Source organism: Ctenocephalides felis, unplaced genomic scaffold (genome assembly GCF_003426905.1).
Source record: "Ctenocephalides felis isolate EL2017-DRISC unplaced genomic scaffold, ASM342690v1 CF-g0.4_SCAFFOLD_01604, whole genome shotgun sequence".
Taxonomy (NCBI): Eukaryota; Metazoa; Arthropoda; class Insecta; order Siphonaptera; family Pulicidae; genus Ctenocephalides; species Ctenocephalides felis.
Genome location: NW_020537758.1, coordinates 3,100,582 through 3,118,209, shown reverse-complemented (window position 1 = coordinate 3,118,209; position 17,628 = coordinate 3,100,582). Strand labels below are relative to the sequence as shown.

General features: G+C 27.8%; 1 protein-coding gene and 1 pseudogene across 1 annotated transcript; both read right to left on the bottom strand.

Annotated features, from left to right (window-relative positions):
* Positions 1-3,682: 3,682 nt before the first annotated feature.
* Positions 3,683-4,228, bottom strand: LOC113372842 (annotated as a pseudogene).
* A 3,108-nt stretch (positions 4,229-7,336) lies between these two features.
* On the bottom strand, positions 7,337-17,178 carry LOC113372660 (mitochondrial amidoxime-reducing component 1; the record flags this gene model as incomplete). Its single annotated transcript, XM_026613015.1, is given in 6 exon segments — positions 7,337-7,546; positions 7,985-8,059; positions 8,770-8,978; positions 10,051-10,165; positions 13,772-14,008; positions 17,056-17,178. Coding segments are annotated over 6 exon segments (868 nt in total), but the record flags the coding sequence as incomplete, so codon positions are not given.
* Positions 17,179-17,628: the final 450 nt, after the last annotated feature.

Here is a 17,628-nt window from a genome sequence, read left to right as displayed (position 1 = left end):
AATTATTTTTGGTACGGGAAGTTCCAGCAATTTGCCTTAAGGCACGATGCCTTAATTGCCTTAAGACAGAATTCCACTTATAGCTAGTTTAAGAGTATTTAGGAAAGAATTGGTAGTTGAACGCAAGCTTCTATTCGCCTAATACAATTTTTTGGAAAAATTTACAAGTGTCAAGAATTCGTGGACAAAATCTAATTAGATAATCCTAAGACTACGACTCCTTGGTGTGTCTACAGATGCTAAATTAGTTTATTTATATTTTTTTTCTTATTTCTTTTATCTAGCGAATGGACAATCCGCCTCTGTCGGCCTCTGCCAGTATCCAAGTGCGACAGACGGCGACGACCACAGATGACACTCCTGTCTTCGACAGGGCGAAGGTTTCCCTGGACATCCCTGACGAGCTCTTCGGATCTTCCTTCAGTCTGGTCACGAATATCTCCAAAGTCGTAGGAAGCGTCATAATGGTAATCAAAAGAGTAAATAGTTTAATTACAAATAAATTTAAAATTAATGATAGTTATTTGATTATACATTTTGGTACGAAAATTTTATAATTTTACGAATTTACTCTCCGGGGCGTGCGAACTTTAAGCGACCCTCAAACGGCACCTCATTCCGGGTTAAGAATACGCGCTTGGGACTCGGCGATGCCGATTGAAAAATAAGCAGAAATAATTTAAAAGTTACAATATTTATGATTAAAAATTATAATTTATGTAAGATATTAAACTTATAGAGTGTGAATTTTACTCTAAAAATTCCAAGTTAATACATTATAAACATATTGGTATTAAGGGGCACAACTAGTGTAACCGCCCAAAAAAAGGTGATTTTTGGGAATTTATATTAAAAAAACTACGTTATCAATCATTTCAAAATTAAGAATATATTTACACATGTTTTAAGAATACATAGTAAATTTTTTGAAGAAAAAAATTAAATATTTTTTAAGTTATCGTCGATCTCCATTGTCGCGACAAAAAAAGGCCCTTCCCTGCTGCAGAAATTCCGGCCTTCTACGTGAATGAAATTTAAAAAAAAATCTCGTTAAACTAGATAATATTGTCCGTAAAATGAACTACGTTAAAGAAAATAAATCAAAAATTGACAAAATGACGGCGATTTTTAAAAAAAGTCGAATTTTACCTAAAATTTTGGTCATAAAATTCGATTTTTGATCCGATCAAAAAATCGATAGTTCATTTTACGGAGAACTTTATATAGAACATGTAAAAAAAATTTGATAGTGATCGGATCATTTGATTTTGAGTAATCGGTGCAGGAAATTCGGAAAATGCTGTTTCGAGAAAAACGCGTTTAAAGATAAAATGATCGTTATACTATATACTATATATAGTATACTACATATATATAGTATATAGTATAACGATATATATACTATATATATATAGGTTGTCAAATATCTCCCTTCCGCTTTTTGCTCTTGGTTTATAATACAAAAAGGCGGAATGGAGATATTTGACAACCTTATATATATATATATATATATATATATATATATATATATATATATATATATACTCTTTAAATGGCTGTGACTCAAAAACTATTTAAGATATCGATTTAAAATTTTGGTATGTTATTTTTAACGGTATAACCTATAGAAATATGAAAAAATTGAAAATTCGATTTTTTGAAAATTTCACACTAGTTGTGCCCCTTAAAATCTTATTAATTTATAAATTCAAATTTTGCTTTCTCAGTAAATAAATTTATGTAATGTAATGATCAAATTATTCATTAAATTTTACTTATACATAAATATAAAAATAAATATATAATATAGAAAAAATATAAATACTATTGTAATATATGGTAATTTGGTTTTTTTTCAGAATTCTGCAAGAAGAACCCATGATTTCCTAGGACTCTTCAAACCAATGTTTGGAGCCGCCTTGACCCTTTCTGATGATTCTAAAACGAACCAGATTTGAAAAATAATTTAAAAAAATAATTTTGAAATAAATTTAATTATAAGGGCATTCAGAAAAAATATTGAAATATTCAAGACAATATTTTTATAACATTATGTAAATATATACATAAGTATAAGGAATTATCAAATTCTTAAGGTAAGTATTTTTTAAAAGTGACTTTAATTTATGCAGCATACGTTTCGAATCTTAATTCGTCTCATCTTTAGAGCTTAATTTTAGTGCTAAGCTCCTAAATAATATAAAGATATATGAAATTTGTTTGAAACAGGGGCTTAGCAAAGATAAAAATAATTTTATGATTTTTTGTTTGTTTCATAGGTAAATTAGTTTTTTGACCAGGTATTATTTTTGTATATATATATATATATATATATATATATATATATATATATATATATACAAATGTATGTATATTTTGTTCATATGTATTAATATCTCTAGTACTTATAATTTATATATATATATATGATTTAGTAGTTAATTTTGATGTTGAAATATATATATATATATATATATATATATATATATTTATTTAGATGTATATATTTATTTTATATAAATTAAATTTAGTACTAAATTATATTTTATATAATAAAATATTTTTTATATACAATTTTTATTATTCCGTGGAAGGGAAAAAATTAATACAAACTTCAGATACACGTTTATGCATTTATTTATTATATCTCTTGTAACTTTAAAGTATACCGAGTTGCTGTAGGTTTAAATAATGTTAGTAGATGCTATAGATAATTTAATTTCGGACAAATTTGTCAAATATTTTATTTATATTAGACTAACGATTTAAAAGTTACAAGAGATATAACAAATAAATGTCCTAATGAATGGTTAATAGGAGAAATAAAAGATCCTAGCTGATTTTGAAGTATACCAAGTTGTCGTAGGGTTTAACAATGTAAGTAAATATTATAGATTATTTAATTTTAAACAAATATGCCAAACATTTCTAATAAATTCAAACAAAAGTTACAAGAGATATAATAAATGTCTGAATGGTTTGAATTACTTACATTAAAAATAAAAGATTTTAGTAGTTTATCTACTTTTAGATATGATTTTAAAGTATACTGAGTTGTTATAGAGTGAATAATTTATGTAAAAATATTATAGATAATTTAGTTTTGGACAAATTTGCCAAATATTTCATTTATAGTATACAAACAGTTTAGAAGTTACAAGAGATATAAGAAATAAATACCCAAATAAATGCATGAAATTTAAAAAAAATACACCTAGACGAATCTTCTGTTTTTAAAAGTGATTTTAAAGTATACCTATTTGCTGTAGAGTCTAACAATGTAAGTAAATATTATAGATAATTTAATTTTAAACAAATTCGTCAAATATTTTATTTGCTTTCAACAAATATTTTAAAAGTTACAAAAGATATAATAAATAAATGCGTGAACTGTTATAAATAAATGCATACTGTACTATAAACACAGTGTGCATTTATTTAGTACAGATTAATAATAGATATAAAAAATAATTTATATATATATATATATATATATATATATATACGTGTATATATATAATAAAACAGATTATCAACATTATCATCAATTTATTTATAAAAATAGGAACAAAAACATGATTCAATCATTTACAATCAACAAAGAAACCTTGCAGGTTAAATTAAGGCAATATCAAGCCAAAACATCATCAAAATAAATTAAATAAAATCCAAAAACTCTTCCTCATGATTTCCACGAAATATTATTTTCGTAAAACTGAATAACCAATTGGGGAATCCTGGCCTTCGCCTGATTAGAGGTAATTAAATCAGCCTCCGCCACGTATTTCCATTTTAGGAGGTACATCAGGGTGCCCCCGGATTTTGAGACTCCTATTATTTTCTCGGGCTCCAACTTGGAAGGCCTGGGGGCTTTAGAATCCGAAATTTCCTCCGGAGTCTCGGATTTGGCTTGTGACCATTCCTCTTCATACGATTTTATCAATTCGGGGCACATCAGGTTCTCTTGGGGCTCCCAACTGTTGTATTTGTTGGAATAGTTTTGCCATTTTATCAAATACTGAGTATCGCCTTTCACAATACGTTTTTTCAGTATCTTTTCGACCATATAAACATTCGCGTCGGGCTTTGCCTTTGAAGTTTTCACCATTTTGAGGTTAGGTAACTGTCAAAAGAACACTCAACAAGTAATTGCAATTATATGGATAAATAAATGTATAAAATAAATGCATAAGGTTAATTAATAATGATGAATACAATATGAAGTTTATAAATGTGTTTATATAATATAAAAATTGTTTTTTGACACTTGTTTGACGTTTCAAGATGTCAAAAAATTTTGCACATTTTGCAACACTGGCGCGTGAATTTTTTTATTTTTTATAACAAAGCTTTTAAAACTGGGCGTAGGTGGCATTTTGCTTTGAGGCAAGATTAAATATACAATTAAAAATCATTAAGTTAAATTAATATTTTTTATTTTACTTTAGTTTGTTAATTTGTTAATAAATTATTAAATTTTGTACAAATTATTGTTTATTACACATTTTTGAAAATATTAACACGTGCCTAATATATTCAAGAAGTATTTTCTAAAAACGCGGCCTATTAATCCAAATTTTCCAAATAAATTTTTATAATATAAACCATTTTTCTTATGCCTATAATATTTTACTATATCCTTTATATTATATATTATAAACCCTATAATTGTGCAAAGTTTCTGTTACAAATTACAAAGTTACAAAGTTCTTATCTTTACCAGAAACTAATTAGAAATAGATTTTTTTGAAATCCTTGAATTTTTAAAATCCGTTCAAAATTTTCACGAACCATTTTGCTTTCAAACGTCAAATTTTGACCAAATGTCAAATTTTGAGGAAATATCAAATTTTGACTCCCATATACAATTTTTTAATCCAATTTTGGTATATTATGATTTTATATAACAAAACATATATTTATTTAAGTTTATAATTAGGTTTATTTAACATTTTATTTAAAATTTTACCTTTTTTTGAAATTTTATCAACATGAAGTTGTCCACTTGTCCTTTGTCCTTGTTCAGTTTTAGCAGTTAGTGACAAGTAGTGTTTGCGGTTAGTCCTTTTCGAGGTTAAGAATTATTATTGTCAATTTTTTTTAAATAGTAACAATAAAAGTTACAATTTTTTAAAATAAATATAATAACAATAAAAGTTACATTTTAATGTTTATAAAGTTATTTACAGTTACAACTTCCAATATGAATTGTTTTTTGGGAAGGAATGTGAAGGTGTCAAATCTTTTGTATGAAAAAGTTATTTTGAAGGATAGAGGAATGTTTAAAGTTAATGGAGCACTAAAATGCTACAACAAGACTTATCCTTTCATTGTGATTATAGTCAAATGATTGCTAATAATCAATGTACTGAAAAAGTCCTGTACAGGATAATACATATAATGTTGTCCTTAGAGGTTAGTAATTACTGTTGTCTTCAAAATAATATATTTAAAGTGACATGATAATGTTAAAACTTGTACCATAGTATTTATAAAGTACTAATAGAGATATTTACAATCACAACTTTCAATATGAATTGTTTTGTGCGAAGCAATATGATTGTGTCAAATCTTATGTATGGAAAAGTTATTTTGAAGGATAGAAGAATGTTTAAACTTAATGGAGCACTAAAATGCAATAACAAGACTTATCCTTTCATTGCAATTATAGTCAAATGATTACTAGAAATCAATTTGTTCATGATGTCCTGTCTGTCAGAATGTATATAACACATATATAAAATTGTCCTTTTTGAGGTTAGTAGTTGTAGTTGTAAAATTGTTTTTGTAATAACAATACATACAATAATAGTGGTAAAAGTTACCATTTATTGTTTATAAACTGTTGATGGAGTGATTTACAATTACAACTAGTTACAACTTTAAGTATAAATAGTTTTATGCAAAGGAATATGATGGACACAAATTTAGTGTTTCGAGAATTATATAAACATAGAAGAATATCTAAACTTACAGAAGCACCTGATGACAAGACTTATATTTCAAGTGATTTACAAATACTCAATTTGTTGATAAAGTCCTGTCTGTCGATGTACAGGATAGCGATATATATAGTTGTCATGTTAGGTTAGTAAGTACAGTTATAAAATTGTTTTTTTTAATAATAACAAATTAAAAAGGATTTAGTTGTCATAGAAGTTATACAATTTAATATTCATAAACTGCTGATGAAGTGATTTACAAGCACAACTGAATACAACTTTGAATATAAATAGTTGTATGCGAAGGAATATGCTAGAAACAAATCTAGTGTTCGAGGATTATATAAACATAAATGAATATCTTAACTCACAGGAGCACCTCATGACAAGACTCTAACTTTAATTAATATTATAGTCAAATGATTACAAATAATCAATTTATTAATAAAGTCCTGTCTGTCGATGTACAGGATAGTACCATATATATAGTTGTCATGTTAGGTTAGTAATTACAGTTTTAAAATTGTCTTTATAATAATAACAAAATAAAAAAAGTTTAGTTCAGTTCTCATAGAAGTTATATAATTTAATGTCCATAAACTGCTGATGAAGTGATTTACAATTACAAATAAGTGGAACTTTTACTATAAATAGTTTTGTGCAAACAAATACAATGGAAACAAATTTAGTGTTCGAGGATTATATAAAGATAGAAGTTATTGGAGCACCTGATCACAAAAACAAGACTTATACTTTAATTGAGATGATAGTCAAGTTGTATGGAATATATTACAAATAATGGAATCAATTTGTGGAGGGTGTCCAGTCAGTCGATGTGTTGGTAAGTACAATTTGTATTATTTATAATTTTGTAAATACTTTTTACTATGTGTTTCCATGCACATTGTAATATATATATATATATATATATATATATATATATATATATATATATATATTGGACAGTTATATCTTGAACTTAAATATGTATTGTCTTGAGCTACGAAAAAGATTAAAAATGCTCCTTCCAATGCAATTTTAAAGTGCACCAAGTTGTTTAAGAGCTTTCTGTTGCTAGACTTGTACTTTAATTAATTCTATACAAATTTTGCAAATACAGTAAACAAATCAAACAAATGGTTTAAAAACTATGGAAGATTTATAACAGATTTGCATTTAACAATTACTTATTATTTGGATTATACTAATTGCTCTTTAAGAATTTGCTTCAACTTTTAAATTGTATATTATAAATAGTACAAATATAGTTATTTATACAAATATATATATATATATATATATATATAATTTCAAGTGATTATACTCATGTATAGTTATTGGTTTCTTTATCATTTATCATTATAACATTGGCTTTCCATTCATTGTTAATAAAATATTTGCTCATTAGTAAATATATATATTTGATACTTATTAAATAAGTATTCTTGAATATAAAAATAAATCTTTAAACATTTTGTTTTCAAATATCTGTTTATTATGCTTCGACATAGACAGCATCTCCCAATTTCACTCGACCATGTCCTCGTAAACCCAAATGAATACCCAGAACAGGGTCACGTCCTGTTTTTGGGAACAGACGATATCTGAAATAAAAAATAAATAAATATTTGTATATATATATATATATATATATATATATATATATAATAATCTAAATATAAAATATGTTTATTAATAAAAATATAGAAATGATAATAAAATATAATTAAATAGGAAAATTAAATATATGTTTTTTTTATATTTAAATTAAGATATAAAATGATTACAGATAATAATAATGATGATGAAATAAAACAGAAAAATTATATGTTAAATTTATTTTTGTACTAAAATTCAAAATGACTTTTTAATAGTGATTATTCTGTTTATTCATTACAATTTGATAAATATTATTTAATAGTTTAAAATATATGAATATATATATATATATATATATATATATAAATTTCACCATTTAATTTATATAAATAACGAAATAATTTAAAATATAAAATTTATTATTCTTTAAAAATTAAATTTACCTTTTTAATTCCTTCAGAGGTTCAACAGCTTTATTTTTTAATCCAGTTTTTGGATCCACAGTAGTAAAAATGCATCTTAAAAATAAATATAAATAGTTAGATAAATATCACTCAAAATTATAATTTATATTAGCCAATTGAACTATTTATAGCATACAGTTCTGTGCATTTATTTACTATTTCTCATGTAACTTTTAAACGAGTTATTGAATCTAAATCAAATATTAGAGAAATTTGTTCAAAATTGAATAAACTGTGTTATTATATGTGTACAAAAGATCTTAGGGCAACTCGGTATACATTAAAATTGCAATTGAACGTAAAAGTATGATGAGTTTTTAGGTAACATGCATCACTTTGAAAAATCTTATATAGTTTTTAAGTCATTCGATTAATCTTAATGATGTATTCGGCAAATTTGTTCAAAATTAAATAATCTTTAACTAAATTTGTTCAAAATTAAATAATCTACAACATTGTCTAATACAACAACACTCTACAGCAACTCGATATACTCAAAAATCGCAATAAAAATAAAAAAACAGCCTTGGCTAAAAGTATGCCCCTTACCAGTTATGTTTTTGATAAAGTGCATCTTTTTTCTTAAATTCTTGATAACTTTTAAACCATTAGCTTGATTTGAATGATGTATTTGGGAAATTTGTTCAAAATTAAATAATCTACAACATTGTCTAACACAGCAACCCTCTACCACAACTCGGTATTCCCAAAAATCTCAACAAAATCCAACAAAAAAAATAAACTAGTCGTCTTTTATCTTTTACCTGGTACATGGTTTTACGTTCCTAAAAGTGGCCCCTCCGATTCTCATCCATTGCCAGGAGTCTTCTTCGAAAGCAGGGGCCCCCTTGACCACAAAGTTGGGCCTGAATTGTTGGGGCGTCACTGGAGGGTAGTCGGGGATTTTTGTGTTCAGATCGTCCACCGAACTTTGGTTGATTAGGTTGTAACTTGTCGCATCGTGGAGGGCCCCCTGGAAAAAAAAAATAATTAGAAAAAAAATTTATATATATATATATATATATATATATGAAAAATGTAAAATTTTGCAGCATGCTACCATGATGCTACCGGTAAAAAACTATAGTTCAAAATAATTTGCCTTTTTAGATAAAGTCACATGGATTTGTATTTATATAGCCAAGAATAATAATCAAGAAAAATTTAAAGTCCTTTTTTTAATAAAAGGTGAGAATGTATTTAAAAAAACGTGCAAACCAAAATTTCAAAATGAATTTATCTTAAAAACAGTTTGCTAAAGTTTCTTCACTTTTATAGAATTCATCAGCTCTATTATTTAGTGCATCTCAATTTTTTGAGTATAACTTTATTTCAAAAATGTTTAAGATTTTTTAAAATTTATTGTAGTTTAGTTTATAAGAATAATGATAAAAGTTTCACTAATATTTCGCAGTTTTTAAAAAATATTTAAAATATTTAGAATTTAGTTTACTCTAATGTAATTTTTTTTTAAATTGCACATGACTTATATATAAAATTCTTTTGTACGGGTGAATGATTTGATACTTCTCCTAAACGGTTATTCGGATTTTGATAAATCTTTTTTGAGTTTGTCAAGGAAAATTTTTAAGATTTGACGGAATAAATGACAAAAATTACAAATAACCGTTTATGATTGTTTGACATTGAAAACATTTGATGTGCTAGAAATGTCAATTCACTTGAAATTTGAATTTAGCTGAATTTATGAACCTAGATAATATTAGAATATAATATACAAGAAAAATGTAATGTCTACATTATTATTGTTGAATAGCAGGTGAGATGTGCCAGAAATTAAAATAATATAAGATACAGTCAACTGTATATGTTTGGCAGATGCAATTATATAATTCAATTTAAAAAAAAAATTAAATGCCATTTACTAAAACTCGATAATGATTCGACCTCCAGCAACTCTATTCACTTACAAATAAAAATTTATAAACTAATACATATATTAATTTTCTATCGAGTTCTCCAAGAAGTTTTATGCAACTTGCCACAAGGCACTCACACCTAGTTTAATTATCTTTTTTACTTACACAATCTTTTTCTTCGACAGTCTCGAATATTTTGTTCTTTTCGCGAACATCCCTTTCGCAAACTTCTTTTGGGTAGTAGACCAGCCTTAAACCTGTTTCTTCACCCAGGATGTACCTGGTTAAAAATTAAACATTCGATTAATATGAATGAGGTAATAGTCAGTTCAAGGGTAAAAATAAATACACCACCAAATCACAAATAATATATAGTGTTAATTTTATTATTCAGAAATTTTATTTATTTTATTTATTGATTTTAATTTTTATTATTATTTGCTTTTATTTTATATTAAATCATCATACTACGGATATCATTTTAACGTAAATACTATCCTTTATTTTGTACTCTTTTTATTTGAATTTATGTTATTGTTCATTATTGCTGCAAGATGTTAAATTATTTAACAGTTGTAACAAATATTGTAATTAAAAAAAATATATCTCAAACAAGTGAAGTTAGGATTTTTTTAACAACGATATTTGAAAGTAAAGGGCAAATGGTGTATAACAAGCCATCACCTTGATTCTTACTGGAGCGAAATTGTGATGTTTGAAAATCCATAGCAAAAGTATTTTTTTTGGTTGTTAGTTTTTTTGGCTTGAGCACTGTTGTTTAGTTTAGGGAACGTTCATCAATCACGTGACCGATTTTTTCAAGGATATTTTGATTTGGTGATATTCAAAAATACCCCCCACTACCCCACCAAACATCACGTGTATTTTTAATAACGAGTGAATTTTTTTTGATTTTCTTGAAAATGTTTGGAATAAAAAAAAAGTGCGCGTAAGGTTCACTCGCACGCGATTGAAGTAAAACTTATTTGCTATTGTACGAGATGGCATTTAAGTAAAAATAAATACATCATATAACAATTTTGAATAATGTTTATTAGTAATATGGTAACAATCGTGATTAGTGTCGACCATTATACACATTTATATAATGATAAATTATAAATTATATATTTATAATAGTATTAAAAATATGTATAATATTTAAAAACAATAATGTAATTTAATGTGTCATACTTCAAATATGACATGATCGGTTTGTCATTGTAATGAGAATTCAGAAATAAACCTTCATTAGAGAAATAAAGTAATTGCTGATTAATAAATTCTATAATATTCGTTCACACAGTGGATTATTTTAAACAACGCCTAAACAAATATTGTTTTCGCAATTTCAATCATTATCATATAATAAGTGTGTTTGAAGAATTTCATTTAATTAAAATTAACATACATTCATTGACTGATTGACTAACATACATTCATTGACTGATGATATTTTTTTACTTTTTGCTGGCGATATAATCTCATTCTTTGAACAGCTGTAATATATGTTTTGCCTTAAAAATATTTTCCATTTTAATAACTTCAAAGATTTAAAGAAACTACGAATAATATAGAAAGTATTTTAATAAACTTACGTTTAGTCCACGGCACAAATGTTGCATTTATTTTATTATTTTCAAGGAACAGGGTTAAATATTTTTCTAATTCAGGTATTTTTCATTAAATCAAGATTTGTACTACGATGTAACTTTAAAATGTTTATTTACCTATCTATGTCGATTTTCTTGTTGATATCGGTACGCATACAACGACAGATCTCTTTTCACATACACGACGACTGATCACAATCGACCCGTATAGAAATGATATCATCGAGAGCGAATGACGAATCATTGGCACTCGACTCTTATCTTATCTTATCTGCCGTAACGCACTTCCGTTTGCATTTGTACGGATTTACACCCTAGTCGCGCCTAAAGAAGGTTTACTTAAAAAAAATCAGCTAAATAATTAATACTCGTGATATCTTAATATACCCCTTCCTCCCACACGTGGTATTTCATGATTTTCCGTCAAACCCTTACGAAACCTTAATATATTTTTTATGTCTTAAGGGGGTCTTCCTATGTGACGGCCTGTTTTTTAGGGATATTTTAGAATTTTTTGTACGACCAGTAAATAGCTAGAGCTTCACGTTTTTTATCATTTATTATTACATATTTGGACAGTATAAATATAAAATTTCAGCTAAAAAAATTTAGTCCAACTAGAGTTACAGCGCTCTAAACACCCCCCCTCAAAAAAAAGAGCTCCCACTGTCTCCGCGATTCCGCCTGATCGGCTTATCTGACCAAAAAAAATAAACGGCGTTTTAATTTGTAGGCTTAAAAGCACGGAATGAACTACAATCAAATGAATATAAAAAAAAATTGAATGTTTTATAGACATTTGAAATAAAAGTTGCAAATTAGGCGTTTTTAACTTCCCGTAGGGTAAGTTATAGTAATCGCAAAAAAATCGAAAATGAAAATTTTTATATATCTTTACGTTTCAGAGGTTTCTTAACATTTTGGCATACCTTAGAAAAAATGGATGTATGTGTGTGTGAGTGTGTGTGTGTGTGTATGTGTGTGTGTGTGTGTATGTATGTATGTATGTACGTGTGTGTATGTATGTGCGGATACAAATTTTCGTCGACGATTTCGGGAACACGGATCAACCGATTTGAATAATTCAAAAAACATTCGATTCGTATTGATAAGGAGACGTGCTGATTAGTTTTTGGCGAAGGCAGGTCCAGCCGTTCCAAAGATACGGGGCAAAAAGTGCCGAAAACGGTAAGTCAGTTTTTAAGAGAACGGAGAGTCCGATTTTAATAATTCAAAAAACAATTGACTTGTATTGAGAAGATGAAGAATTGATCAAATTTTCATGAGGGCAGGTCTAGCGGTTTCGGAGATCTAACAAAAAAAGTAAAAAAAAATGCCATTTGGCGGTCAAAAATGATCATTAGACATATGCACATCAAATCATCAGATATTTTATAGAGATTTTAACAATAAGTATAAATTTTGTTTGCATTCCTATGGGTTCCGTACCAATATTTATTCGTTAGACGGCGACGCGCCGCTTACGCGCTTTGACATTTTGTCTCTATGCAGTTAAAGCAATACGATTGCTTTGAAAAAAGATCTTCCAAAATATGCAAAATAAAGAAGAAAAAACATTTTTTTCCAAAAAAAATTTAAAAAAAAAAAAAAAATTAGATTTTTTTTGAAAAAATTTTTTTCAAAAGAAAAAAAATTTTTTGTTTTAATTGTAGTTCTCAAAAATCTTATTTTTTTTCGTAATTTGTTTTGTTGTGTCAAAATGTAAAATAATAATATTTTTTTGTGACGGGAAGTTCCTGCATTTGCCGTAATGGCACGATGCCTTAATTGCCTTAAGACAGAATTCCACTTACAGTAGTGTTTTTTGTTTTTTGCTATAAAAAAATCGAAGTTTTCAAAATTTCGATGATTGATAATAGTTATCCATGCGTTTAAATATATTGAGTGTGCCCTGTAAATTTCAAGTAATTCGGTCCAGCCGTTTCTGAGATACAATGGAGGAAAGTTTTGAAAAACACAGTTTTGAGAGAAAAACGCGTTTAAAGATTAAAATGATCGTTGTACTATTTACTATATAGTATACTTTTTAAATGGCTGCTGTCTACCAATCAAAAAAATTGAGATATCGATTTGAAATTTAATATGTTATTTTTAAAGGTGTAATCTACCGAAATATGAAAAGAAAAAAAAATCGATTTTTTCAACTCATCACATAGGAAGACCCCCTTAAGATGTTTTGTTAATTTTAAGTTAAATTCAACTTTTACCCTTACTGGTGTGAAAAAGAACCATTCTATTATCCTTTACCTTACCTTGATAACCAGCTGGCGATTTCATCCCCACAATCGACACTGTCCACAAGTTGGCCCCAAACTGAAGTTTTGATGCGGTCTCGGCCCTGCAGGGCCGCAACGTCCAGTTGTATGTCCTTCATTTCTGGTGCCGTCAAGGTCATAATGTTTCCCTCGACCTTGGGCTGGATCAGCACCATTTTGGGGTGCGTACGACCCGTCACGAAGTTGCGTTCTAGGGTCACGCACATAAAAATCCTAAAAAGGTAAAGGACTTAGAGAACTAACTAGTGGTGTATGGCATCATGCCTTAAGGCAAATTGCTGGAACTTCCCGTGCCGTAATGAAATATTCGAGAAGTTTTAAACGTTTTCAAATATATTATTACAAATACTGTAACTTTCATTAGTTTTGCTATCTTGTTATATGTGAGCAAATCAAATGTAAATCATAAATCAATTTATCTCCAGAACATTAACAATCGTCATTTAATTTCGAATTCAATTTAAAAAAAATAGTTGCCTAATTTACACAAAATTGGAAAAATGCTCCAGGATAGTCACAGTCTAAACGCATTTGCAAATAATTCTGTGCGACATTTTCACTTATACTGTGCTTAGCTTGGCGGCATTTTCACATTTTTCAATAGTTTTCACACAAAATTAGAAAAGTACCAGAGTGGCGCTTAGACTGTACTTAGCCAGGGTAATTTTTTGAATTTTTAATCCAAAATTACAAAAATATTTTATGGAAAATGAAAAAAAGATGTAATAATTTTTTATTCTCAAAAGTAATTGAGCAATGTCAATACAAGCAGAAAGTTTTTTAGATCATTCAAATCGGACGCTTAGTTCACTCAAAAACTGCCATTTTTTGCATATTTAGATCTGTATCTTCGAAATGGCGGGACCTGTCTTTGCCAAAAACTAATCATCTCTTCTCCCAATCATTACAAATTGATCATGATTCAAATCCGACACTCCGTTCTCTCAAAAACACGATTTATATTTTCTGCACTCTTTGCACCGTATCTCCGTAATGTCTGAACCTGCCTTTGCCAAAAACTAATCAGCACATCTCTTTATCAATAGGAATCGAATGTTTTTTAAAACCATAAATCGGTTTATCCGTGCGCCCGAAAACGTGGACGCAAAAAATGCGGACATACAAAACACACACACACACACATCACATGTCTTTTTTTTTGAGGTAAAAAATGTTGCGAAGAAAACCTTCGAAACTGTGAAGAACATTTCATAAAACTTTTCAATTTTGTTTTTTTGGATTAATATCAATTACGGTACGAGGAAAAAATTTAAATATTTAATCAATTTTTTGGAATAATAAAAAAGTCTACAAAACTTCTTTAGTTGTGTAAAAAATTGTACCTTTAATTTAAATCATTAAACTAGCTGTAAGTGAAATTCTGTCTTAAGGCAATTAAGGCATCGTGCCTTAAGGCAAATTGCTGGAACTTCCCGTGCCAAAAATTATTATTTTTTAAAAAACGATTAACATTTTTGAAAAAATTTTACTTCGAAAAAATAAGATTTTTTGGAAATTTTAATCGGACGAAAAATACTTTTTTTTTGAAAAAAAATTTTTTTAAAAAAAAAATTTTTAAACAATTTTTTTATAAAAATTTTTTTTGGAAAAAATGTTATCTTCATTTTGACATATTTTGGAAGATCTGAACTTTTTTTCAAAGCAATCATACTTCTTTAACTGCATAGAGAAATATAAAGCGCGTAAGCGCCGCGTATATAAATATAAATATAAATATAAATATAAATACAAATACAAATACAAATATAAATATAAATATAAATATAAATATAAATATAAATATAAATATAAATATAAATATAAATATAAATATAAATATAAATCGTACTTCTTTAACTGCATAGAGACAAAATATAAAGCGCGTAAGCGCCGCGTCGCTGTCTAACGGAAAAACATTAGTACGGAACCCATAGGAATGTAAACAAAACTTATACTTATTGTTAAAATCTCAATAAAAATATCTGAAATTTGATATGCATATGTCTAATGTCTAATGATTATTGTTGACCGCCATATGTTATTTTTTTTAGTTTTTTTTACTAGATCTCCGAAACCGCTAGACCTATCTTCATGAAAATTTGATCAAATCTTCATCTTGTTAATACAAGTAAAATGTTTTTTGAACTATACAAATCGGACGCTCCGTTCTCTTAAAACTGAGTTACCGTTTTTGGCCCTTTTTGCCCCATATCTTCGGAACGGCTAGACCTGCCTTTGACAAAAACTAATCAGCACGTCTCCTTATCAATACGAATCGAATGTTTTTGAATTATTCAAATTGCTTCATCCGTGTTCCCGAAATCGTCGACGAAAATTTGTATCCGAAACACACACACATGCACGCACACCACACACACACAACATCAATTTTCTCCAAGGTATGCCAACATATTCAGAAACCTCTGAAACGTGAAGATATATAAAAATTTTCATTTTCGATTTTTTTGCGATTACTTACCCTATGGAAAAGTTAATTATAAATAAATCAATTTATCATCTCCAGAACATTAACAATCGTCATTTCATTTCGAATCAAATCAAAAAAAAAAATAGTTGCCAAATTTACACAAAATTGAAAAAGTGCTCCTGCATAGTCACAGTCTAAACGCATTTGCAAATAATTCTGTGCGACATTTTCACTTATACGGTGCTCAGATTGGCGGCATTTTCACATTTTTCAATAATTTTCACAAAATTGGAAAAGTGCTCCAGTACACAAACAGTCTAAACGCACTTGCGTAAACATTTGTACCAGAGTGGCGCTTAGACTGCTTAGCCTGGGTGATTTTTTGAATTTTAGTCCAAAATTACAAAAAAAAATTTTTGAAAAAAAAATTAGAAACAAAAATTTTTTTTTTCCAAAATCAATTATTTTGTTGAAATAAGCAGAAAGTTCTTTGAATCATTTTAATCGGACGCTTAGTTCTCTCAAAAACTGCCATTTTTTTAAAATTTAGCTCTGTATCTCCGAAACCTCTGGGCCTACCTTTGCCAAAAACTAATCAGCACATCTCCCTATTAATAGGAATCGAATGTTTTTTAAACCATTCAAATCGGATTTCAAATAACTTACCCTACGGGAAGTTAATAAAGCCAGTCACTATGTACATGATATACGTAACAGCGCAGTTAAAAAATTTCTAAATATCTAAATCTCAATTTCGGTCAATTATTACACATTTCGGGAAGTTCAAGCAACTTGCCTCAAGGCAAAATGCCACTTTCAACTTGTTTTCTACCTGTCTCTTAGAAATCCTTCCTGGACACCGATCATGGAGCAGTCCATTTCGTTCAACCTGATTGCTCCTGCAGATTTTATAGGGAAACACATCAGGTCACTTAGTTCGCCAACTTTACGCCACCTGGGGTAAAAAAACATTCGTAATATCAATAGATTATGCATTTATTTATTGTATCTCTTGTAACTTCTAAACGCCTTGTTTAAGGGGCACAACTAGTGTGAAATTTTCAAAAAATCGAATTTTCAATTTCCATATTTCAATAGGTTATACCTTTAAAAATAACATACCAAAATTTCAAATCGATATCTTAAATAGTTTTTGAGTTACAGCCATTTAAAAAGTATATTATATAGTAGGGTTTATACAAAAACCGACATTTCAAAAAACCGGTTTTCGAATTTTAATTTTACTAAAAAACCGGTTTTAACCGGTTTTCGAATTTTATATAGAAAATAAATTTTTGCTCGAATATTCTGTAATTTATCAGCAAATTCAGTGTAATTTAGAGCAGTATTTGACTGCATTTATTTATTGTTCAATTTTATAGATAGTAAACTAAATTATTTTAAT